General features: G+C 40.3%; 4 protein-coding genes and 2 pseudogenes across 21 annotated transcripts; 1 reads left to right on the plus strand and 5 right to left on the minus strand.

Annotated features, from left to right (window-relative positions):
- Positions 1-547: 547 nt before the first annotated feature.
- On the minus strand, positions 548-3,376 carry LOC104743315 (zinc finger BED domain-containing protein DAYSLEEPER pseudogene; annotated as a pseudogene). The gene is made up of 2 exons (XR_015580886.1): positions 3,228-3,376; positions 548-2,950 (listed from the first exon to the last, which is right to left on the minus strand). The product of XR_015580886.1 is annotated as a zinc finger BED domain-containing protein DAYSLEEPER pseudogene (transcript).
- A 488-nt stretch (positions 3,377-3,864) lies between these two features.
- On the minus strand, positions 3,865-6,815 carry LOC104740217 (signal recognition particle subunit SRP54 1-like; annotated as a pseudogene). The gene is made up of 9 exons (XR_015579286.1): positions 6,518-6,815; positions 6,326-6,425; positions 6,050-6,203; positions 5,321-5,471; positions 5,092-5,240; positions 4,883-4,983; positions 4,619-4,773; positions 4,430-4,544; positions 3,865-4,343 (listed from the first exon to the last, which is right to left on the minus strand). The product of XR_015579286.1 is annotated as a signal recognition particle subunit SRP54 1-like (transcript).
- A 289-nt stretch (positions 6,816-7,104) lies between these two features.
- On the minus strand, positions 7,105-9,421 carry LOC104774049 (uncharacterized). Its single transcript, XM_010498718.3, has 4 exons — positions 8,926-9,421; positions 8,409-8,545; positions 7,720-8,248; positions 7,105-7,568 (listed from the first exon to the last, which is right to left on the minus strand). The coding sequence occupies exons 1-4, from the start codon at positions 8,952-8,954 to the stop codon at positions 7,391-7,393; spliced, it is 873 nt and encodes a 290-aa protein (XP_010497020.2). The 5' UTR covers positions 8,955-9,421; the 3' UTR covers positions 7,105-7,390.
- On the plus strand, positions 9,324-10,627 carry LOC104740219 (SNF1-related protein kinase regulatory subunit gamma-like PV42a). Of its 3 annotated transcripts, none has more exons than XM_087486474.1 (2): positions 9,324-10,173; positions 10,251-10,627. In XM_087486474.1, the coding sequence occupies exons 1-2, from the start codon at positions 9,387-9,389 to the stop codon at positions 10,259-10,261; spliced, it is 798 nt and encodes a 265-aa protein (XP_087342600.1). In that variant the 5' UTR covers positions 9,324-9,386; the 3' UTR covers positions 10,262-10,627. The 3 variants fall into 3 exon arrangements, with proteins under 3 accessions (XP_087342600.1, XP_010459054.1, XP_010459055.1); XM_010460752.3 differs by having other exon boundaries at positions 9,324-10,169; XM_010460753.3 differs by having other exon boundaries at positions 9,324-10,157.
- Positions 10,628-10,765: 138 nt separating this feature from the next.
- Positions 10,766-12,946, minus strand: LOC104740220 (methyl-CpG-binding domain-containing protein 10). 2 transcript variants are annotated; one of them, XM_087486473.1, is made up of 3 exons: positions 12,506-12,888; positions 11,127-12,071; positions 10,766-11,074 (listed from the first exon to the last, which is right to left on the minus strand). In XM_087486473.1, the coding sequence occupies exons 1-3, from the start codon at positions 12,566-12,568 to the stop codon at positions 11,051-11,053; spliced, it is 1,032 nt and encodes a 343-aa protein (XP_087342599.1). In that variant the 5' UTR covers positions 12,569-12,888; the 3' UTR covers positions 10,766-11,050. The 2 variants fall into 2 exon arrangements, with proteins under 2 accessions (XP_087342599.1, XP_010459056.2); XM_010460754.2 differs by having other exon boundaries at positions 10,766-12,071; positions 12,506-12,946.
- Positions 12,947-14,086: 1,140 nt separating this feature from the next.
- On the minus strand, positions 14,087-15,888 carry LOC104740221 (uncharacterized). 13 transcript variants are annotated; one of them, XM_087486478.1, is made up of 7 exons: positions 15,543-15,843; positions 15,293-15,343; positions 15,155-15,184; positions 14,796-15,045; positions 14,609-14,699; positions 14,457-14,526; positions 14,087-14,376 (listed from the first exon to the last, which is right to left on the minus strand). In XM_087486478.1, the coding sequence occupies exons 4-7, from the start codon at positions 14,902-14,904 to the stop codon at positions 14,323-14,325; spliced, it is 324 nt and encodes a 107-aa protein (XP_087342604.1). In that variant the 5' UTR covers positions 14,905-15,045; positions 15,155-15,184; positions 15,293-15,343; positions 15,543-15,843; the 3' UTR covers positions 14,087-14,322. The 13 variants fall into 13 exon arrangements, with proteins under 13 accessions (XP_087342604.1, XP_087342605.1, XP_010459063.1 ...); XM_087486479.1 differs by having other exon boundaries at positions 14,796-15,040; positions 15,150-15,184; XM_010460761.3 differs by having other exon boundaries at positions 15,150-15,184.
- Positions 15,889-16,001: the final 113 nt, after the last annotated feature.

Raw genomic sequence — 16,001 nt, forward strand, 5'->3', positions numbered from 1 at the left:
GTTTTCACTTTTTTTATTTTTTTAATAATAATCAACGGTTCGAGTCCTCTGCTCAGTGCAGAGTGTTTTAGTGGTTGCCCACTCAAAGTCAATTGTCTCTTTTTCATAAACCACCTACTTGATGTCTACACTACACATGTATATAAGCACGAGTTACACTCTTTCTCCTTCTTGTATTACTTACAAGGTTTAAACCTTAGTAGTTAGTACACCAAATTTTTAAAATTCAATGGAAATGATGATGTCAACAACACAAATACTCACCCACCTGGCCACCTATGATTGATTGATTCAGAATCCATCTACTCCACATCTGAATGAGTAGAAACAATGGTACTACAATTAGATCCCAAAACTTTTTCATTTACATTTTTAATTCCTTTTCAATGATTCCTTCCCACCCGTTTAGTGGGCTTGATAGTTTAAATGAAATAAACCAAAATGTATGTCAAATACTGTCAATGAGTCGATTTGTAGAAGACCAAGAACCAAAAATGATGAGTAGGACAAAAATGAGTGATTTGGAGGGACAAAGAAGCCTTCTTAGTAATGTGAAAGTTTTTCTTATAACTAATTTCAAATCTGATCAAATGCTGATTACACTATGCTCTAGAACCAAAAGAATAAGAAAGAATTGAAAAGGTTTCATAAAGTTTCATTTTTGAACCACTCCTTAGTGCACAAGAGAGCCTCCAAGGTTGCACGAGAAAGGGAGGTCTTGTAATTGTCCATTTGCTTCACCTCTGTTTCGAATACAGAATCAGGAGAGACGGTACTGAAGGTGACAGAGAGGAGATCCACAGCCATCTTTGAAAGGGTTGGGTAGTTTGTGCTGTTGAGCCTCCACCAGCTCAGAACGTTAAAGTCTTCTGACCTCGGAATCAGTTCTTCTTCCAGGTATTGATCAAGCTCCGTTTTCATCTCTGGCATGTACATATCATCAAAGTCTGAAAATGATTCGCCTATTGTGACGAGGGTAGACCCTTCCTGGAGAAGCACGTCAACCGGAAATAGTATGTTGTCTTCCTCTGCCATTGCATGTACTTGAGAATCATCACAATGTTGCTGATCCTCTTCTGTTAGCTGACTCTCTTCACTCACTCCCTCCCGAAGCCTTACCACATTTTGCTTCTCTACCTTACTCTGTCTCTCATGTTGATGTGCCTCAGTGGTTTGCTCTTGTTGTGTACTTGACTCATCACCTGATTGCCCATTCCCTGTGTTGGCATCTTCAGCCATGTCTTGATGGAAGTGAGATTCCTGAGCCACTTCTATTTCCGAAAAGCCATGATCCACATAAGCACCCAACAGATTATCTTCACTGTAGTTAAGATACAGATCATGGACGGCGTCATTGACAGTCTTGGTCCATTTTTTTGCATCATCACCATACGACTTATTGAAGGTGAAGTCAATGAACTGCATTTTGAACCGGGGATCCATGACCCCTGCAACTGCCAAAACCAGGAAGTTTCCTCTCCAGTACTGGTCAAATTTTTCCCTCAACGAGTTTGCTAGGTTTCTGACATCCGGGTCTTCACACATGGCAGTGTGTCGACTCAGCTCTAGCTGAAGCTTTGTCATCTCATGGTAGAAATCGCTTGCTAACAAGTGGTGTGGCCCAGTCAAGGCATTACCGGCTTCGAAGAGAACCTTCAAGCATGAGCAGAGACTCTCAATCTTTCTCCAGTCTTCAGGAGATATAGATATTTTGTACTCAGGATAGCAAGTTTCCAAACTAGAAAACACTTGTCTATGTTCACATGCAGCCAGCAACATGTTGTAACTTGTGTCCCATCTCGTTTGGTTGTCAATGAGAAGATCTTTGTTAGAAGAAGGGGTTGGAAACTGTTTCTTCAGGTCATCAAATCTGTCTCCCCAAACCTGGTTGGTTTTAACATGCTTGATGCTATCTCGGACATTCTTTATAGGTTCTTGGAGGTGTTCAGCTGTGAGTGCATCTTGCGCCATGCTGCTTAGGAGGCGAGCATAGCATTTTCCCATCAACAACTGACCATTCAACACATGCTGATTCCTAGCAGACAAATAACCTCTGAGATTCTCAACGGAGGTCTTATTTACTAGTGATTGGCTGACAGCGATGCTTGAAATCTTTCCTTCCAACTTCCACTCGGATAAACAAGCTTCGACAGGTTGGTTTAAAGCAAAATCTGAATCAGGAGAAGCCACAACAGCAACATTCAGAAGACGGTGAGTCAAATTCCAGTCTTTATCAATAAAGTGTCCAGTCAGAAAAGCATAACCCACTGATTGCTTTGATGACCACACGTCTACAGTAAGATTAACTCCCCCAGGAATCTTTCCAATAAAGTCCAAGATTTTCTGCTTTTGGGATAAAAACATAGAGACACAATCATCATGAACGGTCTTGAAGCTTGCCACACAGAACTGCGGACGAAGAGCCTTAAGGAAACCAACAAAACCAGGGTGCTCGACCATATGAAGAGGGTAATCATGCATGATGATCATCTTAGCCATCTCATGGTTGCAGCGATCTTGATCAAGAGGAGGATGAACAACAGGAGAAGAAGAGATCCGACGTTTCTTGGGAAGGCAGGAGGAGGAATTGGTTTCCTCCTTGATTGGTGTTGGCGTTGGCGTGCTTTCCTCCTTGATTGGAGTTGGAGAGAGCTTCTTGAACTCAGAGCTCTTAGCACAAATACCCAAGTCAATATGACGCTTAAGGTGGCTAGTTCCTGAAGCCTTAGTGCCATTAATGTAGGCAAAGGATTTGTTGCAGTGCATGCAACGAGCTTTTTTAGTGTCAGGACTAACAACTTCCGTGATGAAGTGATCCCACACCTCAGACTTCTTCTGCCTCCTACGCTTACCAATGGGTTGTTGTGTTTGTGTATCAGAATCCACTATCTCAAGAGCAACGTCCACATCAACCAGGTCTGAAGGATGATTAGTAGTAGTATCCATTATCCTGAAACAAGACAAAAGGCAAAATTGAATCAATTTATTCGTAAAGATGTTTTCTTTGACACAATTCAACAGTCCTCATGAGAGATCAAAACGAAGAAGAGACACATTAGACCCGGGAAACAAACAATTGCGATAGAAAACAGAAGAAGAAGACACAACGGCGAACAGTTCTCTCCCTTATTCACAAAACACGATAAATCGGAAAAGCGAAACGAAGAAGAGAGGAGGAAGTGGAAGAAGAAGAAGAAGAAGAAGAAGAAGAAGAAGAAGGTACTTACACAGAAGAGACAAAGGAAGGAAGAGGAGTCTGAAAACGCGTGTAATGGGCTCTGAAACACCGAAACGCTAAAGAGCAAAATCGAATTGGACTTTCACTTTTTTTTTAGGGTTTAGAGCTTTTTTTCCTTTTCTTTTTCCCCGTCGGCCCTTTTCTGTTCTCTCACTTATATTTATAATCAGGACGATGAATCTCTCTCTTCCTCTCTCCGCCGTTGATCTACCATCCCCACTTTAAATCTCGTCCCTTTATTTCTCTCTGTCTCTCCTTTTTACATTTTTTTAACTCCCCTAAATTTCCATTAGGCTCTCAACTCACAGACACACACAAAAAGAAAATGGAAATTTGATAAAAGCAAAATAATAATAATAAAAAAAAAAGGATTGAAGAAATCCAACACAAATTTAATAATTACTATCATTATTTATCCGGTAATATTTTTTTTTTTGCCAATATTATTAAATTTTATGAATCATCTATAACTTTTTCATGTTTATTATTTTAAATATATACGAACACTACTTACATAAATGAAAAAATATTATTGGTTTTAATTAATATTCCACTATTTAGAAGTTTGAATATTATAATTTAATTTTGGACCATGATAAGTGGTTCTAAATATAATTGATCGTATGTTTTTGAGACAACAATTAAAAGTATTAAAAAAGTAACAACAATTAAGCATTTTAGTCATTAGAATGTGTTAAAACTTAAAACACATGTTATCTTCTTCCTGATTATACAAATCTCCCATTTTCTTATATGTAATAATAAGTTTCACCAGTGACCCCTCCCGTGCACTGTGTGCGACTGTGCAAGAAAGATAGAAACTACTTGTCTCTGCCACCAAACATTCCCATCATGTCCTTAGCCGAACCCATCTGCTTCATGAGACTCTGCAGACCACCCATGCCGCCTATCTGTTTTAACATCTGAGGCGGTATGACCTTGCTCATGTCTCCGTTCTTTGGTATCTTTATCCCTTTCATAGTCTTTGCTATCCTCTTGTACTCTTCCAACATCTCCATCACTTCTCTTACAAACCTCCCTGACCCTCTCGCTATCCGCATTATCCTTGACTCGCTAAACACCTTTGGGTTTGAGCTGTCCAGTTCTGCACAGCCACCCATCACATAATGCTCAAAACTTACTATCAATTCTACTGAGAAACTTTCTCCAAATAAGAAGTTGTTCTCTCACCTTTATCTGTCATAGAATCCATCATTGTCATGTATCGCTTCATCTTCGCTCGGCTTTCTTCTTCATGTCCTTTCGGCATCAATTGAGCACTAATTCCAGGCAGCATCGAGTAAAGCTACAAACCAATACATTATTTTGTTTAATCAATCAGCACACGGTACAGACAACTATTGAACAAGAGATTCTGACCTGATTAAGTGGAAGATTCAGTGAGCACTGGAACTGGTCGTACAGAGTTCTCAACGTAAAGTTACCCTGAGAGACCTTTTCTACAAGTTCATGCTGTAGATCTTTAGGTACCACCTCTTGTATTTTATCCACGATACCAGACCAATCACCCATTCCTGTTGTACACATAGACATTATCAAGATTCTGAGACAAGAACCTATTGGGGACCCTCTGATTACTCCTCAAAATGATGCTAATCTTACAATAAATTCCACGAAAGTTACCTAAGAGACGGCTGACAAATGGTTTGACGTCAAACACTTCAAACTCATCCATATGCTCTCCTGTTCCAATGAATATCACAGGACTTTTTGTAGCTGCAACACTAAAAGATGAAAATACAACTTCCAGATTCACTTATTTAACTAGAAAAGCCAACAAGATTTTTTATCTTGACAATATCGAGTACACATGAAGAGTCAGAAATACATACGCGCAAAGAGCACCACCACCCTTGGCATGGCCGTCCATCTTAGTAATAATTACAGCTCCAACAGCAACAGTTTGCTTAAATGCTTGAGCTTGATCAAATGCAGCTTGACCAATACTGCTATCCATAACAAATATAACAAGATCTGGTTGCTGTAAAGTGAAAAGACCATGATCAAAGCCTCCAACATCAACCAGGAATAAACAAAAGACTTCAAGACAACAACGCATACCGTTGCTTCAGCAACTTGACGCATTTCTTCAAAGAGAGATGCTTCTTGTTTATGGCGACCACTGGTGTCAACAATAATAAGATCACATTTTTCTTTCTTGAACCTCTCAACTCCGTCAACAGCAATTTTCACAGGATCGGATTCTGTGTAGCTGCAAAGGATCACAACTCAGCATTAGATTATTCTAGAGAACAGAATATCCTCTTTTATTTTTTTCCATTTCCCTCTGTTACTGTCACTGATGTAATTCCAAAACAACAAATAGCATAGTCACAAACTGTTAAGCTCTTTGGCAAAGATGTGAGATCCTTTGATAGAGTGGCACTGTGTAATGAATTCTACAAAACGGAGCACAGGAAATAAAGGCGAAAGGGCTTATAGAAACTCTAAAGGTAAGTGTCACACAGAGAACTAGAGAAGTATGACGAAACCTACTGGCCTGGATGATCCAAAAAGAAATATATTCAAGTAGCAACTGTAGTGATTTTCACTGCAAATTCGTGCAGGTACAGACCTAAACCAAACAATTTCATAAATATTGTACATTGCTTCTACCGCAACAAAGAATATACCATCATTTACACAGACAGGATCTAATATCCTTTGGAAATGCAAACACCAAAAGTCTTATAAGCGGAAAGCTGATACTAGGATATAAACCTTCATCACACAAAGGGGATAGACAAGAACAAGATCATATAACACCACAAAAAGGATTGATTTGAGTACCTTCCATAAAAGGGGATCTTGGCCTTGGTGGCATTCTGTTTAAGCTGATCGAAAGCACCTGCCCTGAAGGTATCCGCACACACAAGAGCTGGTTTGTACCCTTTCTTCTGATGGTAATAAGCATACTTGGTACACGTTGTTGTTTTCCCAGCACCTATAAACATTAGTCACAAATTTAGCTGACGCTTTTTACAAAAAATTTCACACGTGCAGATTAGAAACATAATAAAACAACCACAGAATAACAAACAATAACATCAAACAGAGAGACCTAACCTTGTAATCCAACGAACATAACAACACCAGCTTTGGCCTTTTTGGGGGCAAATGCAGGCTTTCCTGGATCCAATATCTTACAGAGTTCATTGAATATAGCCTGAAATAGAATCATGATCAACTAAAATTCACAAAAACTGAAGAAAATAAAGAATTAACCCGGGTTTCATCGTGTTCTGCTAAATCAAAGACCTGCTCAATGATCCGGCGCTTGTTGTGACGATCTTCTTAATATTAGTCTGCATCTCCATCACAAGGGGGAAAGAGACATCGGACTGGAGCAAAGCGCGAGTTATCTCGTTTAAGCAATCATTCAGAGCCTTTTCATCGATAATTGTCACATTGTTCATCTGCTGTATGGCCTGGGTTATCCGGCTACCAAGTTCCGCCAACACCATCTTCTCGCTGCTGTCCGATTCAACTAAGATCAAAGGCAATTAGGGTTCAAGTTTTGATCAGGGGATCCTTTGTTCGGCGGATATAGGCGGGAGAAGATGACCCTTTTTGGTTCTAGAATCTTCTTCTTTTTTAATCCCTAAACCGGTTACGAGTCGGAGCATCTCAAATTACATGGGCCTCAAAACGCTAAACAGGCCCAATGCTTTTAACAATTTTGCTTTTCAACCTTTCCTCTCAAAAGATATGCCTTCCAAAATATCCCATTTTTTGTCAATTTGTCTAATGTTTTTGGTAAAATATGAAAACTCTACAACACACATTCAATACAACTTTTATGAGTTATGACGCAATTTTGCTTGTTAATAGGAACACGAACGATAAAAGAATCAACAAATTGAAGAAGAGCCTGAATGTTATATATACAAGAATCGGTTTTAAAATGTCAATATTGTTGTGTTACTTACAACTGACGTACGTACAGTACCACTGAATCCAGAGGATATGGTGGTCGGTGACAGCCAAACCCAAACATGTTTGTTTATACTAAGGTAACTGATATCTATGACTATGAGTTGATGTATAGACAGACAGAAGTTCCTAACAGGCAGATTCAAGATCACAGCGTTTCGTTTTTTTACTCTGAAACTGGGACTCATACAATAGCTCTCAACTGGATGATCCTGATCCCTTCAGAGGTGAAGGAACCGCTGGATAGAGCCTTTTTAGCTTCTTCTGTTCTCCAAACTGGTGGATGGCGTCTTGAATCCCTGCAAATGCGACCACAAACTCGGCTGTATCTGTTTGATTCAGTAGCTTCTTCATCACCAGCTCTAACACTTTATACCTGCCAACCATAGCAACATGCGCTCATATCTACTGATAACTCAACAAGACTAAGACATTAACCACTATCTATTGGTGTCATCAGGTATTTGTTTTCGTTCATCCTCTACAATTCCTTTTCTTTATGATGGAGTAGAGAGAAAAAAACAAACCTGAGTCGTTGTGCCTTTGAGATCACTTTATGGATGTTCCCAAACAGCTCTTGCACAGAACGCAGAGCTTCTTCATGCGACCGAGTACTGCAGAGCGGTGAAAACGGGAGGTGAAGGACACATGTTGCCTGAATTTCTGCATATTCCTCATCGATCACGGCCTCCTCAATGCGTATCTCACGGAGAAGCTGAGAGAGTACACGTTCACTCGACTCAGACAGAGAGAAGGCAGGGTTTTGAGCGGCCAGGATACGGACAAGGTCAAGAATGGAGGTCGGACGCCAGTCTCCAAGCCAGGCCACGGCAGCAAGCTCATGAGGCGGTAGCCACGTGGGCAGGACGAGGTTAGATACATCCTTTAAGGACGTTGAAACCATGGCGTTGTAGTAATGGGACTGGTATCTGCTCAGCTGTTCTTCAATCAGTTCATCCAATTCCCACCTGGATTTAAGCTCTTTGTCTAGTCTTGCAGCTATGCTGTTCTGTTCTTGCCTCCACAGTTCATACAAGTCTCCAGAAAGTTCGCCACCTGATCAATTAAAGATATTATATGCTTTGTAACATCATCACCGACTTTATCATGATGACTATACAGATCACATCACCATGCCTTTATCACAAAAGGTTCACACTTTATCATACATAACTCAAAACATACTTTATAAGGAAGAAACCCTTTGCTCATATACCTTTTCTAAACGAGTCGTGCTGGTGAGATCTCCCGGCCTGAGTTCTTTTAGACGATATATTACTAGCAGCTTCTCTCTCCAGATCATCCCATGAAACTTCTTCTCCATTGTTGGGTTCTTCAAATCCATTCTCTTCACTACAATGCACGAATACGTACCAATTAAGCAAATAAGCTGATTTTCACAAGCATCAAATCTTGTAATCTCTCATTGCACAATTCAAATACCCTAAATTGCATCCATATCCATTATGAAATTCATCAAAAAGAGGCAATTTTTGCATCAATTCACATCCTTAATCTCATAAAGGAATCGAATTATTAATTAAGAGTAACCGAGTATGAATTAATCCATAGTTCGTCTTACAAGATTTACGAAAGAAAACCCTAAATCGAAGCGAGCGAATCATAGAAACACAAAGAAATCTCCAAACAGAAGTCGACCAAATTTGAAACGATTACGCTAATTGAGTAATGCAGCGAACAAAACGAAAGATACAGAGAGAGAAGACACTCACGAGCGCGCCACTTCCATCATTCTCGCCATCTTCGGTGTTTCTTCAGTAGTGATTTCTTTCCCACGTTCTTGGATTCTCAAAGTCGTTTCATTCCCGGACGCGAGGGAGAAGAGATATTGAATTTAACAAAGGAACAAAATAACAAAAGAAGAGACGAAGGCCTATTTTCGTCATTAAATATCATAATGGGCCGTACATGTAAAAGGCCCAAATAATTCCATCTCTCCTGCTTTTACCAAAGCAAACATAAAGAAACATAAAACAATCTCTCAATAATTGGTGAAACCGCCACGCGTTGCATGTCACTAGTAACTAGCAAGTACCGGTCGCCACGTGCTTCTGGATCATCGCAAGCAGTCCTGATCCAAAAGCATCAAAGTTCGAGCCAAGATCGACACTTAAAATGCTCGCGAAGGAACACGTTCCAGCCAGAGCCACGACACACTCTAGTCAACTAAACAATGCAACAAGAGAAGAGCGAAGAAGATCATCACAGCCGTCTGATCAATGTCACGGCCAAAGATCTAACGGCCGGAAACCGACGCCTTGTGGAGGTTCCGTACACAGCAACAATCTCCCACGCAATGAACACATTAGTTGCTAACTCTATCTCCGCCCTCCCTGTGGCTGCACCACCTGGACACTGGATCGGAGCCGGCGGTTCCATGATCATGGAGTCTGATAAACAAACTGGAGTTGTACGAAAACACTACATCGGTATTCTCACCATGCTCGACATACTTGCTCATATCGCCGGGGAAGACTCTGATCTCTCCGATCTTGATCGCAAGATGGGTTCACAGGTGTCATCCATCATTGGTCATTGCCTCGAAGGACTTAGTCTCTGGACACTGAATCCTAATACCAGCTTCTTAGAGTGCATGGAAGTGTTTGGCAAAGGGATCCATCGAGCTTTAGTACCAGTGGAGAGCAGCATAGAGAGTAGTAACACCATTGCAGGAGTTGAGTTGATTGAGTCAGCCTCTGCTTACAGGATGCTTACTCAGATGGATCTCTTGAGGTTCCTCAGAGACCATCACTTTGATGACCTCAAGACTGTCCTCTCACGCTCTATCTCCGATCTCAAAGCCGTTCATGATTCCGTATACGCCATCACAGAGAGAACAACTGTTTCCAGTGCCATCAACGTTATGAAGGGTGCTCTGCTCAACGCTGTCCCTATCGTTCACGCACCTGATGTACCACAAGAGGATCATCTACAGCTAATCAATGTAGGCTTCATTGTAGGTATATCATATATGCTTGGTTATGTATATTGTTGAAAATAATGTATACTTCATTTTGTGTGTGTTTTGAGATTGCAGGGGAGGCATAGGAAAGTGATAGGTACGTTTTCGGCAACGGATTTAAAAGGATGTCGCTTGCCGGAGTTGCAGACGTGGCTGTCACTCACAGCTCTGGAGTTCACTGAGAAAGCTACGGGGAAAGAGAGGGACGTGGTTAGTTGCGGTGTGGAAGCAACGATGGAGGAAGCCATAGAGAAAGTGGTGAACAGAGGAGTGCACAGAGTGTGGGTGATGGACCAACAGGGTCTTCTTCAAGGGGTCGTCTCCCTCACTGATATCATACGCTCCCTAAGATCTGCTCTTTTGTAAACGATGAACTCACTTTGTTTTTTTACTTTTCCTCAATAATCTAACAATGTAATCTTATACTTTGAAAGATCTGCTCTTTTTTTTAATCGACGAGCTCACGTCTTTTACCTCTCCAATTCTATTATGTGATCTCACGTCTTTTACCTCTCCAATTCTATTATGTGATCTTCGACTCTGGGCAACTTGGAATCACCCTTCATTCATCTAAAGTATGAGAAAACGAGGAGTCTAAATGCCTAACATTAATAATAATACAACAAAGTACAAACGTACAAATGACAATGAACTGAACTACATAGAGACATTAGTTCTACCGACACATACAACAACCACTCATAATGTTAATGCTACATCTGAAATCACAACAAACTCTTCACGTTCTGTGCTCTGTGCAGAACGATATAGGTTTTAACAGCTCACGGAAGCTGCAGCGCCCTGCTGCTGAACTTGATTCGCCTCCAAGCTTCTGTTTGTGTCTTCTGCCTTCATGTCGTTCTTCTTCTCCTCTGCTACTGCTGTTGCTGTTGCAGCTTCTGTCTTCTTAACATCAGATTCCTGGGTTTCGTTCTCCTTATGTGCTGCAGCTTCTGTCTTCTTAACATCAGATTCCTGGGTTTCGTTCTCCTTATTTGCTGCAGCTTCTGTCTTCTTAACATCAGATTCCTGGGTTTCGTTCTCCTTATTTGCTGCAGCTTCTGTCTTCTTAACATCAGATTCTAGGGTTTCGTTCTCCTTATTGGCCTCAGCTTCTGTCTTGTTCTCATCAGATTCTTTGGATTCTTTTCCCTTATTTGCATCAGCATCTGCATCAAGGTTAGGCTCACCTGGGGTCACATTCTGTTCTCCGTTAGCTTCTGTTGTCGCGCTGCCTTTTTTCTCGGTCTCTTCCTCTGCAGGCTTCTTCTCTCCATCATCCTCAGCAACAACTTTCTGAGCCTCTTTCATTTCAGTGTCCTTGAGGCCTTCAACTTTGGGAGGTTCTTCAACTCCACCTCCACCCTCAGTCTTTTTCTCCAACTCAGAGGTATCCACTTCAACAGCCTCTTTCTTGTCCGCCACAACTTCTCCCTCTTTGGTCTCAGCCTCAGTCTTTTCACCGTCCTTCCCAGCCTCAGTTTTTTTACCCTCTTTGTTCTCCTTCTCAGTCTCAGTCGTCTCAGCCTCTTTCTCCTTCTCACCCTCTGCGTTTTCCTTCTGTCCATCCTTGTCAACATCCATGTTGTCCTTCGCAGCAGCCACTTCGTTCTTCTCAGCAGCCTCCTTATTGTCCTTCTTTGTGAGAGACGATCGTCTCTTCTTCAAGAGGGGTTCTTTGTCCGGAGTAGGCGTCGTTGCCTTCACCTTTTGGCTGATCCTTGAAGACCTCCTTGGAGTTTCCCCAGTCGTCCACTCAAACTCAGAGATGACAGGGTTGCCAGGATGAGCTTTCAGGTACTGCTCCAACTGCTTACGCGAGCTGATCTCTTCACCCGTTGGGCCCACGAACACAATCTCTGTCTTTCTCGGAGTACCAGTTCTTTTTGGATAAAACTGAAACAAACACAAGCTTTTACTAATCAAATACCAAAGATATATGCACTAGCAACAACACAGGACGCAATCTATAGGAAACCCCCAAATTTTATCAACCAAATCTAGGGTTTAGGGTGTATTCATTAAAAAAAAAACCCTAATTTGACCCCCAAGAAAGACCTAACCGTTAAATTCTCATCTAATTATACTATCTCAACATAAATTCAACATAGAAAGCCACAAAACAACCTCGAAACAAAACATTTCTTGAAATCCCCAAATCGAGCATAAACCCTAGACCATAAGAAACCAAAGAAACTAACTAAGAGTAGAAAACAGAACAGAGAAACAATCCTTACACAGACAACATCGATTCAAGGGAGAAAAATAGTAATCACAGCAGTATTTTCAAGAAAACAATGACAAAAAAACAAGAAGAGGGAAGAAGATACCAGTTTCTTCCATGAAGCAGGAGCTGGTAGCTCAATGGAGACAAGTTCTTCTGTGTTATCCATCTTCGTATCTCTTCACCTGACACAGTACCTAACTCTCTTCACTTAATAACCCTTCTCTCTTTAGACACAAAAAAAAAATTCGGACTTCTTTCCTTTCTGGTAAATAAGCTGCTGCAAGAACCGTCGTGAATGGATATGTTTGCGTGTCTCTTCTGTTCTGTCTTAATTTTATTTTTTAATTCTTTTTCCTTTTTTTTTATTTCGAACTAAAAATTGAATTTTTCTGTATCCACGTAACCCACGAGAGCGAGAATGATGGATTTACACTGGGACGACGTGATAGTTTAGTGACAGACCTCTTTGAGCTCAACACGTGTCCTGTGTAGCCGACGCTTTCATCGATGGATAAGGAAGCATCTGTTTCCCGCTTAATAAAGTAGAATGGAAAGTGGGGTTGAGGTCCGGTTACGTGACCGCTGTTTTTACGGCGAATATGCTCCTGTTTTATTCCCTTACTCTGCATTTCTACATAATAAAAGCCCAAGTTTAATGGCCCAATTACTATACCGGAACATATTTTTGTTTTATAATTTATTTTGTGATACTTTAAAATAGGGCTGGACATTTGGGTAATTCGTTCGGATTCGGATATTACCCATTTGGGTTCGGGAAAATGAGTTTAGAAAAATAGAACCTATTGGGTATTTTTAGATATATGGGTTCGGTTCGGTTTGGGTACTATCGGGTTCGGTCGGTTTGGGTTACAAATTTTAGAACCCGATTAGTACCCGAACTACTAGGTACCCAAAAAAATATAATTAAATTTAAATAAATTTAGTTAAATTTTGACTTACATAACAAAATATTTTAGATATTTTGATTATTTTTAATATTTAGGTGTAAAACTAAATGAAATATTCAAAATTATAATCATAATTTGGGGGTGATTGCATTATATTAATGATAATTATTATAAATATGTTTATATGTTCGGGTTTAATGAGTACCCAAACGAGTACCAGGTATTATCCGACCCTAACCCGAACCCACGGGTATTAGAAAATAGAACCCAATAGGGTTTTATAGGCAAACCCGTACTCAACCCGAACCCGGTTTTTCGGGTCGGGTTCCGGGTTGGGTATTCGGGTACGGTTTTTATGCCCATACCTACTTTAAAAGGCCAAAAAAAGATGTAATACGAAAATTCATAATCAAAATTAAACACAGGAATTGTTTTCGTGTCATTGGATCAATTTAGGTGGTTTAAGAGATGGTTTCACTCCAAGTCGTGGAGTGTTATCTATATCATGGTGGTTAAAAAATGCAATGGTTCTCGATTGGGTAGCGTTGGATCCGCCTAGTGTTCCAGGGTTGTACTTGATCAACCATTGCATTTGTTTTGGTCCAAGTCTATAGAGGTGAATGTAATGTTTCTTTGATTTGGTGAATGAGAAGTTGATGTTGAGAAAAAAAAAAAAAAAATTAAACACAAGAAAGATCTCACCTGGAAGGTAGGATCAATGTCTAAGTGGGTTAGGACTTAGGAGACACCAGACATGTCCCAGATTGAGATAAAGATTGGTCAAACCGACAAATTGGTCTTAAAGATGACGATGGTACAAGTACAACACGGGATATTTTCACATTTAAGGTGAAAGCGTATGAGCCACATTCCCAGTGTTCTTTGATCCAATTCCAAATGAAAGATAATACAACAAGGGCTTTGAGAGCCGTATAACAAAACCGAAAAGAAAAAGAAAAAATCGGAAATGCCCGAACCAGTATGTATGTATGTTTTCTCCAAGTCTTCTTCATCAGTCATATAGACCTTCTTGTTCCCATACGTCCACTAGAAAATCCACCATTTCCTATACGCAGCAGCAAATCTGAATATAAATTGACTGAGATTTTCCCCCAACTTCTTGCATTCGGGAATTAGATAACTTACGGTGAGAGGAATGGGTTGGGGAAATAACTTGTTGCTCCCAAGCAAGTTATCATATGATGCTGCGTTCCAACTGCAAATGATAAACATTATAACACTGTCAGACTTAGCCTTAGCTTTTGAGGAAAACAATAGTGTGTAAAGGAGCCACTCACTTTAACTTGGCTCCTTGATTGCGATCCGGCAAGTTAGTGGGTTTTTCCTTGCCCACCCAACGCTCACGTGTCTGATTCCAAAGAAGAAGACCTGCAAAAACACACATATATATATATATATATATATATAACCATCACAGAGAACTAGCGACTAGAGCATAACGCGAATCCACAATTAAAGTAGTACCTTGATTTACAAATTCAGGAGGAGCATTGGTGTTCCTGGCACCAGAGTGAGAATCAAAAGTCTGGTTGGAAGATAAGCTCCCCTGAGAAGGGAAGGTGATGTTGTCCATATCAACAGTGCTAGTTGACCAGAAATCTTCGGAGACACTAGGTTTCTTAATAGGTCGAGCTATGGGATTGGAAGGTGGATCCTTCAGAGTGGCGGCGGCAGTTGATCTGTGTTCTCTGTAGCAAGCCACGCAGCCACTGCTCTGTTACAAAACCATAACCTTCTGATCATTGCCCAACACACATCCCTACTAACTTGCTAATTGTAGTTTCAAATCAATCAAAACTTCTGCATAAGCAAAACAACCTTACTTCTTCCCAGCAACAATACTTAAGGTTTATCTATCACATGAACAACATATAAACGAAGGAACAAAACCCATCAAACAGAATCTAACAAATCTAAAAACATACAAATAAATAAAATAAAATCGAAAGGAAGAAGCGCACCCCATCGATTTGCAGAAAGGGAATTATATAAACCCAGGAGCTCCGATAGATCTGGAAAGCTCGAGATTTTCAGAGAGGGTAATCAATGATCCTTGTCAAATTAACACACCAATTAAACTAACACAACCCTAGAGATTTTTTTTTTAAAAGGCAAAAGAAGAGCCAATCAACACAACACACCGTACAAAACATGTTTTAATAGTAATAAAACAAAGCAAGAATCTTCGAATCATATATAGTTTTTGCTTACCTGATTGATAAATCTCGTTGGTTAATAATAATAAAGTCGCTTCCTTTATCAAACTGGGCATCTAAAAGGGCTCCTTCTTGAGGAAGAAGAAGAAGGGGGCTCTGCCCTCTTTACGTTTTCCCTTTCTCCTTTCGCTTTGAAATGATGATTGGATTGCTCTTTCGAAGACCCCAGACAAGTTAATATTAATTCATCCCCCCCCCCCCCAGCCGTTATACGGATCCTCTGCTACTGAGGCTATTCTTGTAATCTTACATAATCCAACATTATCACAAGTAATAATTGAAGAAAATGTATATGTGTTTGGTATGAGCTTAATACATAATTAAAAAGTCAAAATAATTGTGCATCTTCTTCCATGCTTTGTCCATTGTCTTATACTACTCGACCCCACTCTCGTCATAATTCCCAATTACAGCTTGTATTCGTTATAATGTTAATAGTCGATAATGAATAAAA

The sequence above is a fragment of the Camelina sativa genome, chromosome 14 (genome assembly GCF_030686135.1).
Source record: "Camelina sativa cultivar CO46 ecotype springtype chromosome 14, ASM3068613v1".
NCBI lineage: Eukaryota > Viridiplantae > Streptophyta > Magnoliopsida > Brassicales > Brassicaceae > Camelina > Camelina sativa.